General features: G+C 44.4%; 3 protein-coding genes and 1 long non-coding RNA gene across 8 annotated transcripts; 3 read left to right on the forward strand and 1 right to left on the reverse strand.

The window, feature by feature from the left end:
• The first annotated feature begins 7,306 nt into the window (after positions 1–7,306).
• Positions 7,307–12,163, forward strand: LOC136462588 (glutamate--tRNA ligase, chloroplastic/mitochondrial-like). Its single transcript, XM_066461675.1, is given in 13 exon segments — positions 7,307–7,707; positions 8,161–8,282; positions 8,601–8,783; positions 8,911–9,029; positions 9,117–9,165; positions 9,273–9,374; positions 9,474–9,576; positions 9,689–9,752; positions 10,342–10,456; positions 10,903–11,003; positions 11,188–11,344; positions 11,590–11,691; positions 11,693–12,163. Coding segments are annotated over 13 exon segments (1,713 nt in total). The 5' UTR covers positions 7,307–7,343; the 3' UTR covers positions 11,825–12,163.
• A 329-nt stretch (positions 12,164–12,492) lies between these two features.
• LOC136466528 (bifunctional protein FolD 4, chloroplastic-like) lies at positions 12,493–15,711 on the forward strand. The gene is made up of 5 exons (XM_066464969.1): positions 12,493–12,815; positions 13,116–13,441; positions 13,961–14,197; positions 14,281–14,448; positions 15,225–15,711. The coding sequence occupies exons 1-5, from the start codon at positions 12,608–12,610 to the stop codon at positions 15,393–15,395; spliced, it is 1,110 nt and encodes a 369-aa protein (XP_066321066.1). The 5' UTR covers positions 12,493–12,607; the 3' UTR covers positions 15,396–15,711.
• A 2,518-nt stretch (positions 15,712–18,229) lies between these two features.
• LOC136466529 (rac-like GTP-binding protein 6) lies at positions 18,230–21,721 on the forward strand. Its single transcript, XM_066464970.1, has 7 exons — positions 18,230–18,370; positions 19,591–19,678; positions 19,806–19,915; positions 20,225–20,288; positions 20,874–20,938; positions 21,083–21,148; positions 21,237–21,721. The coding sequence occupies exons 1-7, from the start codon at positions 18,272–18,274 to the stop codon at positions 21,336–21,338; spliced, it is 594 nt and encodes a 197-aa protein (XP_066321067.1). The 5' UTR covers positions 18,230–18,271; the 3' UTR covers positions 21,339–21,721.
• Positions 21,722–23,230: 1,509 nt separating this feature from the next.
• Positions 23,231–25,582, reverse strand: LOC136462589 (uncharacterized). 5 transcript variants are annotated; one of them, XR_010760762.1, is made up of 5 exons: positions 25,029–25,582; positions 24,736–24,840; positions 24,167–24,387; positions 23,924–23,994; positions 23,231–23,851 (listed from the first exon to the last, which is right to left on the reverse strand). It is a non-coding gene; the product is annotated as an uncharacterized lncRNA (long non-coding RNA). The 5 variants fall into 5 exon arrangements; XR_010760761.1 differs by having other exon boundaries at positions 23,232–23,796; positions 23,924–23,971; positions 24,064–24,387; XR_010760760.1 differs by having other exon boundaries at positions 23,232–23,851; positions 23,924–23,971; positions 24,064–24,387.
• Positions 25,583–25,846: the final 264 nt, after the last annotated feature.

The following is a 25,846-nucleotide window of genomic DNA, read 5'->3' on the forward strand; positions in this document are numbered from 1 at the left end:
GACCTAGACCGCTTCAGCGACACTATCAGCCATAGATGGTCAGATAGCTCAGAGTTTAGGATCAGATGATGATGGTGACCAGTTCTAGCTCGCTCCTCGTACCTCAGCGCTCGGCTCGTCCGCTGCAACCCCGCCGACTGACCCTTAGGTTTTGGTGTTTGATGCTAAAGGGGGAGATGGTTCGAGTATGATAGATTTAGGGGGAGTGACGTATTTAGGGGGAGCTTAGTTTTCTTATTAGCTTATATATTATATCTGGAGTTTTTATGTGTGATATACTATTATGCATTCATCGTGTGCTTACTTTCATGCATTGAACCATATATATGTGATAGTGATATCTACGTGACCGTGATATATGACATGTGTGCTCTCTACTTTGATTTATTTATATGTCATATCACTTGTGTTATGCTCATTTGCCTTTGCTTCTGCGCTTTACTCCGATGCAAATGAGCTTTATTACTTGTACTCATGCTTATTTCATATCTTTTGAGTACATCATGTTGGCTTTGTTCATATAAGCTTGCCTAATCTTTTTGTTCTTATTGACAAAAGCTTATATGATCCAAGCATGTTAAAAACCTCAACTCTTTCACATACTCGAGGTGGTATTGTCATCAATCACTAAAAAGGGGGAGATTGAAAGCATCTAGGCCCCTAGTAGGGTTTCGGTGATTAATGACAATACAAGATTACTATGACTAACGTGTGTTTTGTAGAGGCAATTAAGTTAGGTCATGGTAATAGAGATCGATTAGGCAATCGAGGTGGTCATGCCCCTACGATGGAAATCGTTTCGGTTTTCAAAGGATGGACGATAAGGTTAAGGATGACTAGTTCTAAGTGTCGATTGGAGTTGAAGAGACACTTAGAGTAGTTTAGGACTTTGTTTTTCCTTTGGTCGTACTATTAAGGGGGGTATGGACGGGTAGCTTGACCTAGGTGAGTCTAGTGAGTTAGGTGTGGTGCACACTTGTTAAAACTAGCGCTAGGTAGCTCCTACATATGTCTAAGATCCAATGGAGCAAACTTCATTCACGTATGATCGAGAGTTGGAAGTGAATGGAGGGTCAAATACTGACCGGACGTTGGCGCAGAGTCCAGTCAGTTCATTTGACTGAGGTGAGATCGTTCGGTGCAACCGGACGCTGAGAGGTCAAGTGACCGAACGCTGAGAGGTAGCGTCCGGTCGACTCCAGTAAGGTTCCAGAGAGAGAAAATCACGACCAGACGCGTCCGGTCAGTGCTGATCGGACGCTGCCTAGCGTCTGGTCAACATGACCGGAGCGTCTAGTCACCCCGCAGAGGCACATAACGGTTCGTTTTTTAGCCCACGTTATAAATAGAAGCTCCACTCGTGTGTGGAGTCACTTTTGCTCATTCCAACAGCTGAGAAACACCTTAGAGAGTGCTAAGAAGAGCAAGGTCCTAGTGAGGTGATTGAGATTTAAGAATCCCAAAGAGAGCCCTCATTAGTGAAGATCAAGAGTAGCAAAGTGTGCATCCACCTTCTCATTAGGCTTGTCGTGGTCAAGTGAGAGTTTGTGCTTATTACTCTTGGTGATCGCCATCACCTAGACGGCTTGGTGGTGATTGGAAGCTTGGTGATCATCCGGAGAGCTTGTGGATGACCCAACTCACATTGTGAGCGGTTGTGGGTGATTCACCGCGACGGAGTGTCGAAGAATAAACCTGTAGAGAGCACTTGATCCTTGCGCGGATCAAGGGGGAGCTACACCCTTGCGCGGGTGCTTCAACAAGGACTAGTGGGGAGTGGCGACTCTCCGATACCTCGGCAAAACATCGTCACGTTCCTCTCCCTCTCCATTTACTTTGTGCATTTACTTTGAGCATTTACTTTGAGCAATTCAATACATGTCTTTATATTCATAGAATTGCCAAGCTAGAGTAGGATTGGAATTTAGGTTGCAAGTCTTCTGTGCGGTAGAACACTTAGAAATACTTTCTAGACACAAGGGGTTAATTAGGCTAACCGTAGGATTTAATTATTGCAAAGAAATTTAGAATTACCCAATTCACTCCCCTCTTGGGCATCTTGATCCTTTCAGTCCCCTCCCATAAAGGATTCAAAAATCACGCGCCTCAGTTCATTAGAGCTCGATTCGTCGCACTTATTGCTCCACCGTAGAGTTGTCTAGCTGAGCCACCCGCCTCGAGCCATAGCCAAGCTCTGTTGCCAACCAATTTCATGTTTTTCCTCATCGCCGGTCGCCTCCACCATCGTGCCTTAACTCGGTCGGGGGTAAACCGGTATGCTTCGGTAGTGAATCGATTACTTGCTCCTACGAGCCTACCTTAGCCCCCTCGACCTTATGCGCACGCTAGTTCCACTGGAGGCACTATCAGCGACATGCTAACATGGAGGTGCCGCACTCGGAGTGTCACCGCACCGCCCGCTCATACATGGCCAGCGTGGCTCTGCCTTCATTGGCCCTGACCATCACCTTGGCTAGAACCGTGGTAAGCTCCTGGTGCTCCCACACCTTCCCATTCATCTTACTGCCGCTCGTTTACCGGAGTAGCCGCACCAACGCCGTGAACGGCGCTGTTCCGCCTAACGTCGTGGCTAGGCCACTGTAGGGCCCCGCTAGTCACCAAACCACCTTCCAGGGTCCCCCTTTGTTTATGTTTAGGTATTCGACCCCTTCCGGCCGCTGGCTAACCTTGTCGTTCGCTGGCGTAACCGTCGTATGCCGTCGGTGCGCCGCGCCGTCGCACACGCACGCCTAAGGGCATGCTCGTTACAAAGATGAGTCTTTGCAGGGTGCTGAGCGCAAATCCTCTCTCTGTTGGAATAGGGACATGTTGCGCTGCGTAGTTCTTCTAGTATCCAGGGGCCTTTCTGCAAGATTACCAGTGTGCGCGGGCTCCCCGCCTTGGGCTATTGCTGGGCCGGCGATGCCGCGCGCGGCCGCACCCCGCCCTGGGCCGAGTGGGCCATGATGCCCTTTTTCTTTCTCTAGTGAATTAGTAAAGATTTTCTAAAATAAATTATGGGCTGATTTTGTTATTTAAATAGAAAATCATTTAATAGTCCAAAAAATTTTGTGAAACTAATTTTGTTAGGTTTCTAAAATCATAATCTATCTATTAGTGTGTTTGGTTCACATAACTCTAAAATATTTCAAGGTTGCTCTAAATACTTTAACATGCTTTAATATTATTAAAATATGAACTTGTAGGAATTTTTATGATCAATCAAGTGCTAGTGTTAATTTTAAAAATTTTACAGTAAGTTCCTAGTATTATTATAGGCTCACTGTAATTTTCGTAGCTCCATAATAATTAGTTTGCTAAAGTAGCTAAATGAGCCCTAATTCAAATATATATATATATATATATTTAATCAATAAAATGTCAAAATATCTTGGGATCGTAGAACTAAATTTTTTTTCCGGGAAACGACACCTTACTCGACCACATGGACACGTAGCGTGCATTAGCCGTTAGAGCTAGCTCGTTAGTTTGAGAGGCATCAACATATTTTAAGATTTACGGTTGCCGTTGATTAATTACGTTTTCTGCGTTGCATCCACGTATATCATAATAGAAACAACGATGGATTGCGAAGTCATCTTGAGTAGCAGAAAAGATGGTGCCTTGATGATCGTGTCACCATGATGGAATGCTAATCCTTATTTACATCTTGCCCAGGCAAGCTCTGGTGCATAATCCATATTATTCTGCACTTTATCTTACGATTGTGCATTAAGTTTTAATGAGTTGAATGAAAACCACCTGCATATATATATATATCCTTATTCTATGAGTCCTACCAGTATGTCAAGATTGTGTAGATTGCTATGCTATAGGATCCGGTAGAAGTCGAGTGATTACCTGTCACTCACGAGAGATAGAAAAGATATTATTATTACTATCACATGGAATATATATGAATGATAATTGGAGACCGGACGAAATGGTACTTTGGATCTGGACTTGATTAGGCATTTGAGCGAGGCTCGGATTGCACTTGTTTCGCCTGTGTCGAATGAGGACCGTCCGTTGCTGTGGATGGTAGTCAGGTCATAAACTTATTATTCTGAGCACATACTTGCTTATGGGAGCGGAAAGGCTCGTTACACTCTTGTCGTGGGTTCCAGCTCTTTCCGGACCGACTGATTAGAGGTAGAGAAAGGTGGAGGTCTAAGCACCATACTGAGACCGGGTCTCAAGTGTGGAGGCTTGGAGTCTAAGTTTGGACGGGGACCTGGACCCCGTGATAGGAGTGGAATATGTTGGTCTTGTTTGTGCCTGGGGTACAAACGGGGCGTGTGTTTCAGGGTATCTAGCTGGGATACATTGGTTCACGAATCATCGTTTCCGTGAGATGGTATCGACCTGGCTTTAGTCTAGCACCGTAGTAAGAACTGGAATATGAAAGATGGTAAAATTGTTCGGATTGCTTGTCAACTGCTTGAAAGTAGCATATGTGCTTACATAGAATGGTTAGTTAATGAACTAATGATGACTGCTAATAAAGTTGAATATAAGGACGCACGTTTAGTAATGATTCCACAGATGCAATAACCCATAAGCCAAATAGCCTTACATATCTTTAGAGTCTTTTATTTTCCTCCTGTCGGGTAAGTCTTGCTGAGTACAATTGAGTACTCAGGGTTTTATTCCTCTGTTGTAGAAGATTGGAGGATACTTAGAGCTGATTCTTGTGTGTGGAAACCTCCTGGTGGGCTTAGAGAGGATTTTCTTTCATGCTACAATCGTAGTGTTTATTTATAGGGTTATTTGGATCCACGCCATTATAATTCTTCAACTTTGGAGATATGCCATTACAATTCACCTATTCTGAAACTTGCCATTACAATTCTTCTTCTACCCGATACTTGCCGTTTTCTACGTCTTTTGGGTGTCTGGGCCCACTGTCAGGCCGTATAGATGTACACATCTTCCGTATGGACCAAAACACCCCCTGCTGCTTCTCTCCCTCCACTCACTGACGTGTGGGCCCCACATGTCAGATGCTCCTTCAACCTCCAGCCCGACCTCCCGCGTGGGAGCTCCGTCCAGGTCATGGCCGCACGCGAGCTCCTAGCAGGCCTCTCCCCGACGCCGACAGCCATGGCCCGCGGCTCCTGCTCGCTAACCCGCCGCTCGCTGTAGCCGCTCGCTGCTTGCTGTGCTTGCGCGAGCGTGCCCTACTTACCCGAGTGTGCGCTGCCGCTGGCTGCTTGCCATGCTCCCGTAGGCGCGCGGGTGAGCAGCAGCCGCCGCTGCCGCCGCGCAGATCCGGCCCATCCCTCGCGCCCTCCGCTCACGCCGAGCAGCATGAGCCCCAGGAATAGCTTTAGCAGCATCCCTGTGCCACCATGGTCGCGTGCAGGCGAGTGTGGAGTTGCTCGGAGGCGGCGGTGGGCTAGATCTTGTTGACCACTGCGAGCGCGACAGTCTCGAAGCGCCAGCACGGACTCAGGCATGGGTGAGCACTCGCTGATGTCCACCATGGCCACCCCCGGGAGAGAGAGCCGCTAGCCGCTTGCTTCTTCACCGGCGCTGGACGAGGCGCTGCCTAGCAGCCGCTGGAGGAGGCGGGCGACTTGAGCAGGAACGGACGGGAAGGTGGGCGGGGGCGATCGGTGTGGGCAAGGGGCCACGATCTACGCGCCGCTGCCGGCGAGGTAGGGTAGGGGACGGAAGAGGGGGAGAGCTCGGGATTTGGGGGCGCGATGGGGGGGATTTTAATGCGAGCAGAAAGAGGTTGAAGGAGCATCTGACGTATGGGGCCCACACGTCAGTGAGTGGAGGGAGAGAAGTAGTCGGGGGTGTTTTGGTCCATACGGAAGATGTGTACAGGTATACGGCCTGACAGTGGGCCCAGACACCCGAAAGACGTAGAAAATGGCAAGTATCAGGTAGAAGAAGAATTGTAATGGCAAGTTTCAGAATAGGTGAATTGTAGTGGCATATCTCCAAAGTTGAAGAATTATAATGGCGTGGATCCAAATAACCCTTATTTATAACCCTCACGAAATGTTTTTATAAGAAAAGATGTAAAATCTGCTAGCATCTCTTGTATAAAAATGTCCACTATGTTAATCCTCCACCATGTGCTTAAATTAATCATGCTTTCTCTGTAACTCTGATAACATTGTTATATTCGCTGTTATAAATAAATTAAGGTGATATTATGGTACTGTAATAAAGTGATGTAAGAAATAACTTAAGAATGTTGTAAGCTTTATTCTCTCCTTTATTATCTCGATGAAAAATATGGATTTTCGAGTTCTCTCTTAGGGTGTGCTCAGCGGTACTGCGTAATTTAGTGTCCTCTCTTGAAAACTTAGTGTCTAATGGAAGACAAGTACTTCTAGGAGGCATTAGATTAGACGGTTCTGCCACACTCTTCAAACGCAAAACCAATGAATTGATAGCTAAGACCAACACTTGTGCTCTCTGAATTGCGGCAAGAGGATCAATGTGCCCATGGTGGCTATTTTCGTTAGTTACGAAGGATTTAGTTGTCTGAACAAGTCATTTGAGTTGTGTGTTGTACAAGCCAACATCTTAGTTTTGTAGGTACTTGAGTGTAGCTTGTTTATTGCCTTAGTATTTCCTGTGGAAATTTGTACAAAAACAAATGTTGATGGTTTCAATGAAAATGATGAGCAATGTTCTGTCAATTATGAGCTTTGTTCCAGTTTATGTGTTTCATGAGTGCCTTAATGTGTGACAAGATTAATGTTGATTGTACCGTTAATGCTATGATGATTTGGCACTAATTTGTGATGTTCTTTTTCGTCACTATAGTTTGGATCTGGGCTTGGATATGGGTTGGTTATAGAAGACGGAGAACTAATTCATGACGGACAGAAATGCCAATCTGTGACGGCTCAATTCGGTCCAATAAATGCACGTTTGTCTGTGATCAAAGTAAACCGCCATGTATAAGGGTATTTTTTGTGTGTATATTCACAGGTATTAAAATCAATTAGCATAGTCATTGATCTTGCAATGTTGACTCTACTTAATTATTGTTCTGATCGAGATTTGTCCCTTGTAGAGAAATGATCGTGCATGCCTCATCAACCTCCCTCCTTCCCTCTCTCTCCCTTAACCGCTGGAGCCCACATGTCAGCCGGACGTGATTCAGATTTCCTGACAAAAGCATATCCTCACTTCTACCACATGGGCCATTGGTGTCAGTAGACCCCCGAGTTCCTTCTGCGCCGGTAGCGGGCTACCCACGGCCCCGCTATCTGCTCGCCATCTCGTCTGGGCCCCCAACACCCAACCCCACCCTCCCTATCCATCATCCTCTCCCACTTGGTCGTCTCGTCTTCGCAATCCTCAGAAAGGGTGAGATGGCGGCGAGCGCGCTGCTGACGGGGTCGCCGTGGCTGCGCATGCGCCTCCTCCCGGACGCGCCCGCGCGCCCCTTCCGCCACCTCCACCTCCGCCGGGCTCTCTCCGTCCGCGCTTCCGCCACCCGCGCCAGCGGCGCCGACGGCAGCCCCGGCCCCGTCCGCGTCCGCTTCGCGCCGTCGCCCACCGGCAACCTCCACGTCGGCGGCGCCCGCACCGCGCTCTTCAACTACCTCTTCGCGCGCTCCAAGGGGGGACGCTTCGTGCTCCGCGTCGAGGACACCGACCTCGAGCGCTCCACCAGGAAGTCCGAGGAAGCCGTCCTCGCCGACCTCGCCTGGCTCGGCCTCGAATGGGACGAAGGTGCTCTATCTTCTCTTCTTGCGCCGCGCTTTCACCACTATGAATCGCGTGTCGTCTCGTTGACGGCCTAGCGTTGTGCCTGTCACATTTTCTGACCTCGCAGTCCTGCGGTTGTATCTGTGCTTATAACTTGATCATTACTGCTTCGTAGATCTAGCTTCTCATTTTTTTGCCACAATTTACGCTCATATCACAAATACCGGCCGCCACTCGCATGTAATATGGCGGATTTAGGAGCCAGCACAAATCGAACTCTCTAGGTGCAGGTAAATTGGTTTCAGATTTTGAAAACATTGTTTGCTAACATCCTCTTGATTGTCGTGTTCCCTGCACTTGCGAAGGGTTATGTATGCAAGCATTGTGATGAATATTCAGTTTCATCATATCATCATAGAGTAGAGCGTGCTATCTATACAATTATAGCAGAAATAACTGTTGGACGTCCATATTTAGGTCCGGATGTGGGTGGGGAATTTGGGCCTTATCGCCAGTCAGAGCGAAATTCACTATACAAGCAGTATGCTGAGAAGCTTTTGGACTCTGGTGCGGTTTACCGCTGCTTTTGCTCTAATGAGGTATTGTTCTCCCCTTGCATAATGTGCATGATAACCGTGTTATCAAGTGCAGTCGTTTGCACAATCCTAGCTTCACATGTGCATGTGCTATTCATTCTCTTTATGAATATATAAGAAGCAGAGTTCTAAGTATTTTTTACCTTTAGTAAAAATATCTGATCCATTAGCTTTTAAAGAAAATTCATAGCAATCGATTCTACCGTGATTCACAATCCTAAGGAACGACTACTTTTGAAGTCATTTGACAGGATGTGCAGTATTTTCTACTGTTCATGTACTCATATGTTGTCCAGTTGATAATTGTTTCCATTTCTTCAGGAACTTGAGCAAATGAAGGAAGTCGCAAAGCAGAGACAACTTCCTCCTGTGTATATGGGGAAGTGGGCAAGTGCTTCAGATGTAGAAGTACAGCAGGAGTTAGAGAAAGGGACACCTTACACTTACCGCTTCCGTGTGCCAAAGGAAGGGTCATTGAAAATTAATGACTTAATTCGTGGTGAGGTAATTAGTTAAAGCCTGGAACCTAAGCTTCAGACTACCTTGCTTTTTAATACTAGCTTATGTAAGTTCATAATTGCATATCGTCAAAAGCGATTACATGCACTGATCAGCGGATAGTTTGATAAAGGTCAGTTGGAACTTAGATACGCTTGGTGATTTCGTGATTATGAGAAGCAATGGACAGCCTGTGTATAACTTCTGTGTGACAGTTGACGATGCTACCATGCAAATATCTCATGTTATCAGGTAATAAGAAAAAGTAAACTCCATTTCAGTCTTTCTTTTGAATGTCCGGCACCCTTGGAGTTATGTGTTTACCTTGTTTTGTTACAGAGCTGAAGAGCATTTACCAAACACATTGCGGCAAGCTCTAATTTACAAAGTAATACCCTCTACCTTCTTTTATCTTGTTTGTCATAATCTGTATCATTGACAGTTCAAAAGTTATCAGAGAAACTATGTTTGCTATAATGTTATGGTCTTCTACAGGCTCTTGGATTCACAATGCCTTCATTTGCTCATGTTTCGCTTATTCTGGCTCCTGACAGAAGCAAACTATCTAAACGGCATGGAGCTACTTCTGTTGGGCAGGTAACTTACCGATTATTTCCTTCTCACATCTCTGCTGATATATCTTCTTTTTATACAAGGCAGAAGAATGAAATATGATGTTTCCTTTTCTCTGCACAGTATAAAGAGATGGGCTATCTACCTCAGGCAATGGTGAATTATTTAGCACTACTGGGCTGGGGTGATGGAACCGAAAATGAGTTCTTCACTATTGCTGACCTAGGTTTGTTCTCAATATTTTTTCCTGTCATTTTCACGGAGATTTTGTTCTTTGTTTCCCATTACTATAAAAAGAAAACTGCTATTGTCACTGTAGTGCTATTTCTCATTTGCAGTTCAGAAATTCACTATAAATCGTGTCAATAAAAGTGGAGCAGTCTTTGATGCAACAAAATTGAAGTAAGTTCTATATGCCAACTTTCTCTGTATTAAAGATAGTGACAGAACTGCCAAAATCATAGAATTACTCAAGTATTCAGTGCAACTGATTTAACCTAGTAGCTTGTCGACACTGAATCTTTGTTAACTTTTAAAGCCTACTCTCATGTATTTGAATGATCTGAGAACTATAAGTGCCACTAACTTTCTTGGAGCAACTCTTAGATAATCTGCTTGACAGTAGTACCTCTAGAAGCCTGTATGTCAAATGAATGGCTAGTTTTGAAAATTACAACGAGGACAACCCTTTGATTCGAGCTAGGAAGCACCTGGATTCTAGAACCTCATCCAAGCTATTGCCTGCTGCATAAGATGGACAAACACTGTGATCTTAAATTCGATATGCTGATGCTCATCCTTCACGTCTGCTAACTATGGTTTGTTATAGTGCTACACGTCAAACACTATGATGAGTTTCACACATAGATTTTCAGTAATTTCTGTCCTTTTGATACTCTCTTGGCCTGTCCAGTATGCCCTTGAAAAGCAGCACCCTCATGGGACTCCACCCGTCTAATTTGATACTGATCTTCCTTTTGTACCTGTATAGATGGATGAATGGCCAACATTTAAGATCATTTCCCCATGATGAACTCATCAAGGCTTTTGAAGATCGGTGGAAGAACACAGGCATTCTCCAGGAATCTGAAAGCGGTTTTGCTAAGGTAAAATTGGAAGCCATTTTATTTTGTTGTCCACCTTGGATGTCCTATTTGGAAGTACATATTGAAGGTGTATTATGAAGGGCGGGCCTGGTGCAAGCGGTGGAGTCTTACCGCCTGTGACCGGAAGGTCCCGGGTTCGAGTCGCAGTCTCCTCGCATTGCACAGGCGAGGGTAAGGCTTGCCACTGACACCCTTCCCCAGACCCCGCACAGAGCGGGAGCTCTCTGTACTGGGTACGCCCTATATTAAAGGTGTATTATATACCACAAAGAGCAATAGTGACATGTTTTGTCACTACAAGATTATAAGCTATCAAGAAGATAAAATAGGAAAAAAGATAGTGCCTTATATTTTGGAAGCACACTAAAAGCTTTGCTTTCATTTATTGAAATATTTCTAATAATTAGGTTAACATATGCAACCTGAAAAGTTGATACTGTGTTCAGGAAGCTGCCGAGCTTTTGAAGGATGGTATTGATTTGATAACAGATGCTGATGCAGCTCTTACAAATTTGTTATCGTATCCCCTTCATGCTACTTTAAGCAGGTTCGTAAAAACAATATACTGGATAAAGTTGACCTGTGATTCCTAGTCTCTCCCCTTACCTACAATTTCCTTTTACGTGGTTTGCCATTGTTGTCACCTAGATAGCTTCCTGCGATTGAGTTTTTTGTTATGCCAAGCTACACTCGTAGTAAATAGTTTACTCATTTGCTTGTATTCTCTCCAGTGAGGAAGCTAAACCTATGGTGCAAGATAAGATTTCTGAGGTTGCTTCAGGTCTTATTTCTGCCTATGATAGTGGTGAACTCACTCAAGCACTAGCTGAGGGTCGTGATGGTTGGCAGAAGTGGGTTAAAGGTTTTGGCAAGTCTACGAAAAGAAAGGTATGTTGTGATCCTATAACGTCTTCCTTTTTGTTCTGTTGTGCTTTTGACTTTCTTAACACTGATCCGTGGTTTCGTTTGCACGTGACCTATCTCACTGCGAAATGATTGTCAGGGATCTACCAAATTGCAGCTGAATCATTTTATCAAACCTTGACAGTCCTAGCAGGGTTTTGTATCTAGCCGTGAACTTATAAACAGCAAACATTTAAGATGCCTTTTTTTTGGTACCCATTTATGACCAGGGCAAAGGGCTCTTCATGCCGCTCCGAGTACTGTTGACTGGGAAGCTTCATGGGCCTGACATGGGTGGCAGCATAGCCCTAATACACAAAGCTGGCATCTGTGGCAGCGGTGACTCCACAATCCAACTTCGTGACTCTAGATGAGCGGTTCAGGATCCTCAAGGAGGTTGACTGGGAGTCTTTGGCGAAGGAGCAAGAAACCCCTGCTGAATCTGCTGTTCCCGCCGCTTCATAGACTGTGCCAGGAGGCCTTCATATCGGTCAGGGATGACGCTGCCCGCACTGTTGCGCTTGAAGAGTTTTGTCCATTTTGCTGTGTTTTGTCACCGTTCGGTTCTATTCAGTAGCAGAAGTTCAGTGGTTTATAAAGCAAATTTTGATCATAGGTTGATGCTGTAATGGGGTTAATATTGAATTATTAGATGAGGATGCTGTCTGTTATCTGCGTGCCTACAGTTTTTCGTTTGCTGAATACAGGATTGTTACAGGTGTTCATAAGCATTATAAAAAACTGTTCGGCACTCGGGTGTTGCTCGTGATTTGACATGATAATAAAAAATTGTTTTACGTTAAATTTCGAGTACGTCGATACTCTTTTAAGTCCAATAAGCCAAGTTTTCTTGGGAGAGCTGAAATTTGTCTACCATCATGTACTGTACATATACTACCTCCGTTACTTATGAAGGCAAACTTTTCACTAGAGATTAAGAAAGTTAACAGTCCGTGGTATTTTTTTCTATTTTTCTAAATGACGAGTGTCTTGATCTTGTTGAATTTTCAAAAAAAATTTACTCGATTATTACTAGTGGGCCCTTAAACCTTGCAAACCCTTTGGGCTTTGGGCTATTCTGCTGCTTCGAAGAGCGTGCCAATTGCCACGCGAAGCGATTTGTGCCCTCTCCTTTTGCAAGGCAACTTTTTGTGCGTCCACCTCCTCTTTCTTCCCCCGCGAAAACCACGCCGCCGCCGCCGCCGCCGCCGCTTCCAGTCCACAGCCCCGGGGCCGTAAACCCTAGCCATGGCGTCCTCCATACTCTCCGACTGCTCCTCGGCCCGCCTCCTTCCTCTCCGCCGCGCGCTCCTCCCGCCGCGGGCGCCCCGCCTCCGCCCCTGCCCGGCTCTAGCTCACCCCAGGCGCCTCCTCGTCGCCGCCCGGCCCCAGCTGCTCCCGCGCCCGCGCCGTATGGACTCGCCCCCCGCCGCCACCGCCTCTTCTGCCGACTCAGGTGCGCTTGCTTGGCTTGCTCTTGGGCGCTTCAGCTCAGCTCAGATGACGTTTTGACATGCTAGTGTGTACTACTACTGTTTTCTGTCGAATTTTGGGCGTCGTGAAATAGGTGAAACCTTTTGGCTAGGTGATAGGCCTTGCTTGTATTGAAGGAAGTTTAGGTTAGGTGATGATGTTGAAAATGGTGCAGAGAATGTGTTCCCTTGAAGGAATGACTATTTATCAGTTTCAAGTGTACCCGCAAATGAAACTTATGTCACTCTGACTCTGCAACCTTTTGATTCGTCTTCACATGTAGCCACCGTCTCAGCCGATGCGCCTGCCAAAGTGATTGATGGGAAGCTTGTGGCGAAGCAAGTGAGAGAAGAAATAGCCGTTGAAGTCACCAGGATGAAGGATGCGATCGGTATAGTGCCTGGGCTCGCGGTCATCCTTGTCGGATCGAGGAAGGATTCACAGACTTACGTGCGGAACAAGAAGAAGGCGTGCGAGGCGGTCGGTATAAAGTCGTATGAGGTGAACTTGCCTGAGGACAGCTCTGAGGAGGAGGTTATCAAGCACATAGCGAGCTTCAACAGTGACCCGTCCGTGCATGGCATCTTGGTTCAGTTGCCCTTACCTCTTGTGAGTGTTCGATTGTCATGACTCGATTGGCTAGTATATGTAACCCACCTAATAGGAATCTAGAGTTCTGATTCTGCTCGTAGTTACCACCAACTAGAATATTTAAGTTTTACTACTTTATTTTGCATCTTAATGATTATCTACCTAGAGTATATGGCATACCAGGGTAATATGTTTTATGCATGCTACATCCAGCTCAGGCTTTTTTAAATGGTATCATTTTCCTATGGTAGCACGATATGCCTCCTTATCTTATCTTACTGAATAACATTTTTTGTGTCCTGAAAGTGTTACATGTAGCCCTCCGGTTAATGTTTCATGAGTTAGTTGCCATCATTCTTATGATAACTATGATGCTTTATGAAGATGCAGAATTTTTTACATACATATGTGCTATCCAATGCTAGATAGTAAGTTGCAACATGCGAATGCTGATAAAATGTTGAATGCTGTTAGTATGAAGTAGTGAATAGTTTCGTCCACCAAACAATCACATATCTGCTGTGAAATCATTTGCAGCATATGAACGATGAGACCATTTTGAATACTGTCAGTATTGAAAAGGATGTTGATGGCTTTCATCCGCTGAACATTGGACGACTTGCAATGCAAGGTCGAAATCCGTTCTTTGTACCTTGCACCCCAAAAGGATGCATGGAGTTGCTACACCGATATGGAGTTGAGATTAAAGGGAAGAGGGCTGTTGTAATCGGAAGAAGCAATATTGTTGGAATGCCTGCTGCATTGTTGTTGCAAGTATGAACTAGTTCTTCTTTATTTCAAATAGCTTAACAATTTTATTATTGTGTCTGATTAATCTTTCTTTATATGATTATCAGAAAGCAAATGCAACTGTCAGCATTGTACATTCACAAACTAAGAACCCTGAGAAAATAACACGACAGGCAGATATAGTCATCGCAGCTGTTGGAGTTGCCAACTTGGTCAGAGAGAATTGGATAAAACCTGGAGCAACTATTATTGATGTTGGCATCAATCCAGTTGATGTAAGACCCATTTTTTCTTGTTCCCAGCACCCTTTTTAATTAATCACTACTCTGTAGTATATTGCTATTTTTATGTTATTTCTATCTTTTTTTTTTGGTTTGTGTGGCTCTTTTTGGGTTTCTTCTGTGGCCTAACCCAACTTCCTTAAGACCAAAATGCCTACTTCTTGTTCTTAACACCTTTATTTTTTTTCAGTCATGTTCATTTAATGCTAAAGAGGTGTGTTAACTGGATGCGTGTTTGTACATGGGAAAATTTCGTGAACCACCTTCAAATGCAAATTCCCAATGCTAGATGGCCCCTTTGAATTCCACTATGTTAGTGTGACCTACAGGACTACTGGTGTTCCTGCAGTTTTCTTTAAAATTGTTAGGAAGTTATTTGTCGCACCTGGCACCTTAGTTTTTGTTACTTTGTTTGGTCCAGGACTTCAGATTCACAGAACTTTAATCTGCCAGGACCTACATACCCTTATGGTCCCCCCAATGAGAATCCATTTATTAATACTGAAATTGGCTTCTTAAATTTATGAGCCCCATGTTAGAGTGTTCCAGGTGATATTTCTTCAGATTTTATTACATGCTTGTGCAGCATGTGATGATCAATCAATTAATACTTTTAAATTTCGATTTGTCCTATCCATGAGCTTGGTTCTGTATGTTGTCGTATCCGAACTATGTTCTGCATATTAGAGTGGCACTCTCTTTTCCTAGCTCTTTGTGGCTTCATGTAAGTTTCTTGGTGATTTGCTTACTAGTGATTTGGAATGCTGCAGGACCCAGAAAGCCCTCGGTGTTATAGGCTCGTCGGAGATGTTTGTTATGAGGAAGCCTCCAAGGTTGCCGGAGCAATCACACCAGTTCCAGGAGGTGTTGGGCCAATGACAATTGCAATGCTTTTGTCAAACACACTTGAGGCGGCTAAAAGAATCCACAAATTCAAATAACTGCACAATCCAACAGAAATAAGGTGGGGGTTGCGTGCCTAACCTTCTGATGTAGACTACAAGCAAAGGTTTTGCTCAAGTGTTTTCTGTGCCTTGCCTTCTGTTAGACCAGAAAAGTGCAGGAGTCCTAAAAAAAATAATATTTTTTGACACAGATGAGATGGGAATCCCAGCTTTATAGGGGTATTGTCGGCTTGTTTAGTTGGGTGTAATTTGGGAATTTGGCTACTGTAGCACTTTTGTTTTTATTTGACAATTAGTATTCAATTATGGATTAATTAGGCTCAAAACGTTCGTCTCGCGATTTCTAACCAAACTGTGCAATTAGTTTTTTTTCGTCTACATTTAATGCTCTATGCACGTATCGCAATATTCGATGGGATGGATACTGTAGCACTTTTTGGGAAAACTTTTTGGAACTAAACAAGGCCTTTGATAAATATGACATGGAAGTTGGAATCTTATTTTTGGCACCAGTTGAATTCAGGTGAATCTGAGATGTCAGTAAGTTGAGGTGTCAGTAATCTGGGATGAATTTTGCTGCATGCATCTGACCGAATCAGCAAAAATTGTTTTCATGCCTTGATCGAGGTACCTGTGATTGTGACTGGTGGGTGCCATTGTCGATGTGGGATAATGGGGACAAGCGCTCCAATCTAATATGTCCAGTTGGATCCTGGATTTTATTAGCTGTCTACCCCATTTTTTGTGTGTGTGGTACACTGCACTGCACACGTCTGATGGTGTATTTGGTTCTTCGCAACTGCTCCCATCTCACAGCTGGTCAGCTGGATGGGGCTTTGCTGCTCGCTCACCAGAAATGTGTCATGTGACATTGCTAGTACCGCAATCTTGGACCAGATGACATGTACGAATGATGTGTTGGAGTGCTTGGTCTGATCATCAATGCATTAAGCAAATACATGCAGTTTTTATCATGTAGGAGTGTGCATCAAGATTTGAAGGTTTAAGCAAAGTATTTATTATTAGTAATTGTAGTTCGTACATCATATCAGATGGGATGTCAAGCACTGAATGTTGTTCTTTTTTTTGTGGCAACAAACAAATCTCACTTTGCCTGTTTCTCTGGACATTCTCTCGATTGTGTTACCTGCTGGTTGTTGGACACAGTTCGTAGTAGCAACTTTTAGGCTGCAGAAATGTTCACCTAAACGCAAGGGCAGTCGAGTCGTTTCACTAGAAAAAGAAGCAAGGACACCTAGTGCCTGGATGGCCCCAAATGAAAGGCACAATAAAATATACATATATGGTGGTATGTGGGCAGCTGGTAGACACATAAAATATACATAAAAGGAGAAGGGTGTGATGATTAGAGAACAGACATCATCAAAGAGGACGAGACAATAGGGCAGTTGAAGAATGCCCTTAAGCAACATTTGGGAAATGGTAATGACATTGGCTTTTGTTGCTGGATAAACGTCACTTGGAAGCATGCATTAGCCTGTCGTACAAAAATATCCATGCCGTAATATTATGGCATTCTTAGCGAAAGTATTCGCGGTGGAGTATTACCATTTCTGTTAAAAAAATCATTAGAAAGTTAGGCACAATAAACTCGGTGACATGATAAAAAGTTCAAGATGATCGTGCATAAGAGAGGATAATCTTTGTTTTAAAAAAAAGACAGAAACCCACCTCCCATGTGATGCTCTTGTACTAGAATATCCAGGCTATTTGTAAAGTCTCTTTAGTTTTAAAGGAAATAGAAAGGATGCATTTACATTACACCCTGAATCTCGCTCCTCCACATAAATTGTAAACCATTAAGGCCTCGTTCGGCTGACAGGATTTTGGTTGAAACTGGCTGAAAAAACGTGTTCTGGCTAAATTGTTGTGAGAGAAAAACACTGTTCCGGCTGAAAAAAAGAAGCCAAACAAGTCGAACATGGTGTAAGCCGAACGGGGCATAAATCTCTATCTACGTTACAACACGCATCATCATGCGGTTGCATCTATCAAGAGCGTGTCACGTCGACTTCAATCACCTCGCTATGTAATGACCTAACATGATCGCTCACCCTTTTTTGCCACACATACCTCGACCTCCACATCCGCCAATCGCCTCTGTCTACCAACAAACCCTCCTCCCTCAGTTCTTCCTCTAACCCCCGAAACCCTCATCATGACCTCAAGTTCTCAAACTCTAAACCCTAACCCGCCAGAGATGGAGCAGGGCAAGGCGAGTCTCATCGCAAACTAGCGAATATAACTATAAATAAATTGACCAAAAAAATTCGAAATAGCTTGTGTGATAATTAATAATAATAACACTAATCCTAACGAAGTATAGGAGGTGAGTAATAATAATGCACGGGGGGGGGGGGCATGGCAGGGCCGGCCGGCAGGCAGGCAGAGGCAGGGGGGCAATAATAAAGAAGGAAATGATGCGCGCGCATACCGTGGCCACCCCTCCCCACCCACCGCCGCGCCGGGCCACCACCCACTCTACCCTCCCCCCTCTCTCTCTCTCCCCCACCTCCACCACCACTACCACCGCCAGCAGCAGCAGCACCCACCATCCCGGCGCGGAGACCGCTTCCCTCTCTCCACCCCCGCAACCCTCTCCCGCCTCGCCCGCGCCTCCCTCCATTTGTCCGCGCCCCCCCTCCCTCCCGATCTTAACCACCCGCCGCGCCCCTCCCGCCACCCGGCTTCCTCTCCCCCCCCCCCCCCCTTCTTCCTCCCTCAAACCAGGCGCTCGCCCCCACTTTCCACCATCTCTCTTCTTCTCCATCCAGACTACCAGGAGAAGGAGGTAGGAGGAACAACACCTAGGAGGCCTCTCTCTCTCCCCCCCCCCCCCCCCCCCCCCCCCCCCTTGAAGCACCCCGTAGCGAGAGGGAGGGCGGAAGAGGATGAGCGCGTCCAGGTTCATAAAGTGCGTCACGGTCGGGGACGGCGCCGTCGGCAAGACCTGCATGCTCATCTCCTACACCTCCAACACCTTCCCCACCGTACGCTTCTCCTTTCCTCCTTGCTGCTCCTCTGCAGAGATTTCGGTCCTGGGATTTTGAATTGCGGCGGCGGTCTTGATCGATCTGGGGCGCTGGATTCGGTGGAAATTCCCCACCTACGTCCTCGATTCGCCCCGCGCTCGTCGATTCCGCCCCGATTACGACAATGCGGCTGCGAATTGCTGCCACCTTTTCCGTTTTTTTATTAGGGTTCGTCGGTCGCGTACCACGCCAGCTGCCCGTTGGTTTTGGAGGAAACCGAAAGGGGATCTTTTCCGCGCCCAGGGGAATAATTCCCAGCCAACTGTTCCTGGCCTGGAACGACCCGGAACCTCCTAACCGAACGGGGCCTAAACGCGCTAGGGTTGCAGGGATTGCCTCGTTCCGTCGTTCGTGTACAAATTACATTACATTCATATAGGAGTTTCTGAAAAATCTGGGGGGAATGTATGTAGATTCCCTTGCTAATCTGGCTCGCTTTCCCTGTCCCTGCTGGTGCACCCTGCCTCGATCCGTTTCATCAATCAGAGTACCAGCCCGAGATCACTTTCCCGACTTTTTTAGTTACCCTGACTGGCTGCCTGCCTTGTACCCTCCTCCGCCACTCACGCCTTCCGTATGGTTGGTGAAATGGATTGCCGTTGCCTCATTCACGCAATTCCACACTGGTTGTTGCACCAAAAGCGACGCTAGCTTTTCACGCATGCCTCCTTTTCACATACAAAATATCTCTTTCAAAGAAATGGTTTGTGGCCATGTACCAGTGTATTATATCCATAGCACTGGACATTTTTTTTACGCATGCCTTCTTTTCCAATAGATAGAAAACATCTCTTTCGATTTTTTTTTGGCCATGTACTCTAGTGTATATCCATTGCACTGGGATTTTGTTCTTCAAAAGATGCGATTTTGATTTTCGCGCGTGAATTTTTTGTGGTAGATTAGCTTGGAGCCCTGAGTAAGCGTGACCATGGGCTAGTATATCGGTAGGACCACTGTGGACCGCCCTCCTTGCTTGTGGAGGGTCTTGTGTATCATTTTGGTAGGCTTATCCTCGGACAATCAGACAAACTTTTCTAGTTGCTTTGCGTTTACAGTGGCGTGCCGTGTGCCTTCATTCATTCCCTCTTGTCCTCTGCCCATTTTTGTGGTTTATGAATTAGTTGTGCCTTTAATGATATGTAGTACACTTACTGTTGTTGCCATTGCTCTTCTGCCAGGACTATGTTCCGACCGTGTTTGACAACTTCAGTGCTAACGTTGTGGTTGATGGTAACACTGTCAACCTCGGCCTCTGGGACACTGCAGGTGACTAGCTGTGCTGTCCTGTCCTGTTTTGCTACTTATGATGCTCTTTTTTCTTTCCTCACGCATATCCTTTTTCCATGTTCATCAAATCAAAATGGTTAAACTTCCATCTTTGCAACTGCAACAGGTCAAGAGGATTACAACAGACTGAGACCACTGAGCTATCGTGGAGCTGATGTTTTTCTTCTGGCTTTCTCACTGATCAGTAAGGCCAGCTATGAGAATGTTTCGAAGAAGGCAAGACACTGATTCTTATATTCTATATTTGGTTTTGTTTGCTCTACATGTCACTTTATCCCAATGTTCTCGGGACATGCTTGTTTTTAGCTCATTTACCTGAGTCTTCATTTAGCTGATTATGTGATAAAATTCATTGCTTCTAGCTTGATCATATTCTGAGTGATTATTTTTCTCAGTAAAATAAATTATAATACTAAATTGTACTGGAAACAGATCTCCAAAAATCAATTTTTGAATACGGTTATTAATACAGAGATGGCTCCCAAACTTCTTGTTTGCTGACTCTGAACCCCTTTCTATTTTCAGTGGATACCTGAACTGAAGCATTATGCACCTGGTGTGCCAATAATTCTTGTAGGGACAAAGCTTGGTAAGAATGATTCGGTCCTAATTCTTTTGTGAAATCCAACCTTCTGTGCTTGTAAGATTCATGGTGCTAGTTTTCGATAGATCAGGTTAGACAGGATCACATTTGGCAGTTATTTTTATGATAGCACTGCATGAATTTGGCAATGTTGTTATAATATTATATGATGGCAAAAATCTGTACACGATAACAAGGATCAATTAGTCGTAGCTCTCGGTGTTGCCTGAATTTTTGTTTGTGCTTTTGGTGAACTGTAATCCCAGTACTGTGTGTACAATATTTTTTCTAAAGAAAGATAAAATCAGGGATCCTACCTGGTTTACAAAACATTGTAAATATATATACCTGTTTAAATTGACTGTACTTTATGTTATTGACTTATTGTTTGTTAAACCAATACAACAGGTAACGGTTAGCTGTCCCTCAGTTTGCCCTGTTAGGTTCACTGATTTTGCTTCTTGTTCTGTGTTCTTACAATGCTTATAATATTTAACTAGTGGCATAACTTCTACATGAACCCACGCCTAGCATAAAGCCTCAGATTGCAAGCTGCACATTCTTATATTGCATTGCACATTTCACTGACAGATCTTCGAGATGACAAGCAGTTCTTTGTGGACCATCCTGGTGCTGTCCCTATCACTACTGCTCAGGTATGGTTACAGGTGGTTTACTGCCCTTTTTGCTCTAGTAGTACTACATAAATGCTTTGAGATGTAGTGAATTTTGTCAAGTTTTTCCTGACTTTCTTCTTGTTTAGTGACTGTTGTATAACATGGTTACCTTGCCACCTATAGGGAGAGGAGCTAAGAAAGCAAATAGGCGCACCATACTACATCGAATGCAGCTCAAAGACCCAACTAGTATTGCGATCTGCTCAACCATCTGCTAAACATGTAATATCATTTGAGATACTAACAGGCTTCATTTTTGTTCCTACCTGAATCGCAGAATGTAAAGGGTGTGTTCGATGCGGCGATAAAGGTTGTGCTGCAGCCACCTAAGGCAAAGAAGAAGAAAAAAGCGCAGAGGGGGGCTTGCTCCATTTTGTGATTTAATCATCAGTAGACAAAGAAACAAGGAACAAGGGCGAAGGTGCCATGGTTTTATTATCGTCACGTCTTGCTTCAGCGAAACAGCATGGATGGTTCCACCCCCTAGGTTTACTGGCGGCTGCAGCGAGTTCTCATCTCTTTGTCGAGGCATTGAGCGATATGTTTGTTTCATTTCCTTCTTTCTGCCTTGTGATTATCTGGTGTGTGACTGACGAAGTCGTGGCAATTAGGTAACTTGCTTAGAAGGTATTTCCCGTGTTTGAGCAAAAAAAAGTATCCTGTTATCTCTGTTCCATAAGTAGACATGATGTAATCGTACTAAGTTTATTTTTACTTATTTCACTTCAATGGAAAATTATGCTTCCCATTATATGGTGGTCATGCCAGTACGCCAGTGGTGTCCCTCCTTGTTTCCCTTTGAAGTTCTCAGTATTTTGTGGCAAATGGAGCATGCACTGGTGTTTGACTTGATTATTTGGACTGGATACTATACAATACAACAATGATTCCTTGGTTTACAGCTTGCACTGGTACTATGATATATGGTACCATGTAGGTCATGGAGAGCATGTTTGCAAGTTGCAGTTGTAACCGAAGATTATTCATGATCTATGATATGATACCATTTGCGTCTCTGAAGGTTACAGACCTTAAACAAGCAGTACAATCTTTAGAGAAACAATGTTGTTCGTTGGATAGTCAATCCAGTCTTGCTGGAATTGCAAGTGCAGCGGCAGACTGGAATCAGTTTGAGTGAACAAAACGATTAGGCCTTGTTCGTTTCCATCGGATTGGCACATTCCGGGTGGATTGTTGCGGCCTGCTTTTAATCCGGATGAGAATTAAAATGTGCGTTCGTTTTATGCCGACCCGGAATGAAAACGGACCCGGAACAAAAACTTGCTTCTCTTTTTCTTGTCTACGTGACCCGGAACGAAACCGGACCTCCGACCCTCTGGAATTAATCCTGAGCTGGAATGAGTGACAGTGACGCATTCACTCATTCCTGGCCCAGAATGAGTTTGCTCCTGGATTGGATCCTCCGCAAACGAACAAGGCCTTAATCTCTCCAGTTTTGTTTCGTCCCACGCTCATTGTGTTTGAAATAATCCGGCCGTTTCTATTTAAAAAAAAAGAAGTGTTAAATGTTGAAACAAAAAAGCATTTCGTGTACTTAAGAGGAAAAATATTCCGTTAATCTCTCCAGTTTTGTTTCGTCCCACGCTCATTGTGTTTGAAATAATCCGGCCGTTTCTATTTAAAAAAAAAGAAGTGTTAAATGTTGAAACAAAAAAACATTTCATGTACTTCAGAGGAAAAATATTCAGTTGCCGGGACTCCAACCCGGGTCTCTCGGGTGAGAGCCGAGTATCCTACAACGGAGGTTACAGGTGATATAGGAATGCATATAGATCATTCAGAGAGCGTGAAGCAGGGCACCAAATCCACGTATCGCAATGTGGGCTCAGCTGCCTTTCCTCTGGTCTTTAGAAAACTGTTTGTGACAAGGATGCCCCAGAGCCCTCTATGGTCCAAAAGGATCTTCAGTAGACTATCTAACACGCTTTCTACTCTATACTAGTACAGTGCCCGTGCTAACACTACGGTTTTATTTCAGAAATGCGCATAAAATAACCAAACAACAATGTTTTTTATAGTTTAAATTTGACACAATTATGTATGATCATGTATATAATCCCGATAATACTTATGCATAACAAGGCATAATAAAGTCGTGTCTCTTCTCAACCATCTAATTTACGATTTGCTAAATTGCCCATGCGTTGCTACGGACATATATAAAATTCCATCACATAATGTCACACGAGAGCAGAAAATAATAAACGCAATAAAAGAAGCATGAAAATAAATAGTAACATGTTTTTGAAATGAATCAGTGGAGTCACCAATAATCTTTTTTGCTTGACAAACATAATAATTTGCATATGATACATGATGAGTAGTTAAAGTTTTCCTCTGAATAATAAGCATTTCTTGCAATCTTGAGCTTGGACAAAACAAGAGCTATTCCCTAGTTCATTTCATCTCACGAGAGTCAGGCAGTCAGCTCTTGATCTTTCTATCTTACTGTAAAATTAAGGGAGTACCTAGTGCAGAGAGCTTGGACAAAACAAGAGCTATTACCACTTATCCTAAATTTACATTGTGCTTAAAACAATCCCGAGATGATGAATACTTCACAGCAGCATTGACATCAGTGGAAGCGATAGTAGAAACTATCCTTAGAACCACAATTATTCCTATCCGTCTATACTTCATGTCTGGATTACTAACCTACAACTACAAGGTAAGAAGCAGGTACAGAAAACAATAACAGATTGTAATTTGCAAGTGAAAGATGTCTTTGCGGGTAAGAATGTGCTACCCATGTAAGAAATGTGGTCATACCTGCTTTCTCACCACCATTAGAAGCTCATTAGCTACTGAAGAGCCACCTGAATCAGTATTGAAGCCAACAGCCAGTGCCAAACGACATAAGATACCGTAAACCTATATTGTTTTTTATCGGGTATTATTTATGGAGACACAAATTAGGAGAGAAATGAGCAATGTATCACAAACCTGAATCAGGAAGAAGATATCGTAAACTCTCCAAGTAACCCAATATTCCTGTATTGAAAAGGTCGATATGTCTGTTGAGCAAATGAAAAGCACTAAATACAAAGGAAAATATTTTTTTTCTCAAATATGCAGGAGCTTACCAGTTATCCTCCGAATTGAATTATATCATAACATCATACAGACATACAAAACAAAGTTCACTGACAGACACACAAAACAGAGAAGAAAATGTGTTTTCATCACCTGCTCATGCTACTCCTCGTTGAGGTTAAGATCTGACAACACATCAAGCACGGCAACTACAGAGACTACGGGAGAGCAGTTAAAAATCAAAATACAGTCCTAGCTCGGATGTGAAAGGGAGAACTTGTGAGTGAACATTAGACTTGTGAGTGAACATTAGATTCTGGCATCCTGAAGACTTGCACAGCGTTATCTGCTTCCCGATTTTCTGAAGGGTACCCCTGATGAGAGAGTAAGGGGTTGTAAGCAGTAAATACCACATTTCATCCATATTACTCCAGTTAAGGATATATATGCTTTTTTGGGATACAAGCAGTCAACCTCCGTAATATTTCTCCACCAGTGTATTTAGGATCATTTAAGTTCGACATATGAAAATGTATTTGTTTGATTTCAAAAGTACTAAATATTGTAACATTAATATTTCTACAAATACTATATAGGAATTAGTTTTTGAAGTTGTATTATGAAAATGCCAAGTATATCCAAAAAACAAATTTTTTGGTCACTTCGAAAAGTAATACAATCAAGGAGACCAATTAGCAACTGAACTGCAATATAACGTTTACCTGAGAAGATGACGCTAATACTTGCGGATGTATGTTAGGCTCCACCAGTCCGTATAACTGGGCCTCATTGGTTGTATGCATATTAGGATCTTCATGACCATAAGCCTGCAGATATCCAAGTTCTGTCATGGACGATGCCAAAAAAAACTCTCTGGAAACCAGAATTGCAACTTCACTCTCTAATTAATAATCTAACAAAGAAAATACCAAATAAAAAATCCTTCAAACATGTGGAGCATCAACAGACATATCCACTGACAAACCAATTATATAAGAATAATATTCCTCATTACCGAAAAATCATGAACGGCCTGATGGCCCCGGTGGGCGGCCGTGGATCTGCGCCCGGCTGGGGGAGGGGGCTGACGGCCGGCCGTGCCACGCGCTCCTCGGTCGCTTCTTCTCCGGCTCACAGGTGCAGGCGACCACCTCCTTCGCCTCGGTCAAGCACCAGGAGGCGCCGGTGTCGGGGCCAGGCCCAGCTCAAGCAGGAGGAAAGAAAGGATCTAATCTGAAGGCGCTAATTCGACAACCAATATACGTGCCTGCTCGCGAGTGCCTGCCGCCGGTTGCCGCGCTGTGCCACGTCCGCCGCCGAAGTAGGCTGAGACGGCGACGCGGTGCTTGCCGTGGGGGAGCGGGTTCCGGTCGTGGTCGATGTGGTGGTAGGAGAGTTCGACGGCGGAACTGGGGGCGCCCTCCCCGGCGACGACGGGTGCGAGTTGCGTGGTGAAGCAGAGGGCGAGCTCGAGGGCCTGGGTTGGGGCGGCGGCGTGGATCAGGACCGGAGGGTTGAAGGGGTGAACGAAAAATCAGCACCGGCGTCTGCGCGCGTGGGTGGGGTGGAGCGGTGAAGTGGGGAGATCGGGTGTGGGAGATCAAAGAACATCGGCCGTCCGATATGGTTGAGGAAGGAGAGAGAATAAGTGAGAGTTAATTTGGTACGTACGTTTTTAATATTATTTTTTTCTATGTGCGTTTTGTGAGGTGGACGTAGTTTAGATCGTGACTGTAGAGGTGGAATTTGTTTGGTGACTGTAGGATAATTTGAAGTGGTGTATTATAGGGGTAGAGATTTGTGCAGTGAAGCAAAAAAAAAAAACAGCCTCCA

This window comes from Miscanthus floridulus, chromosome 7 (assembly GCF_019320115.1).
Source record: "Miscanthus floridulus cultivar M001 chromosome 7, ASM1932011v1, whole genome shotgun sequence".
Taxonomy (NCBI): Eukaryota; Viridiplantae; Streptophyta; class Magnoliopsida; order Poales; family Poaceae; genus Miscanthus; species Miscanthus floridulus.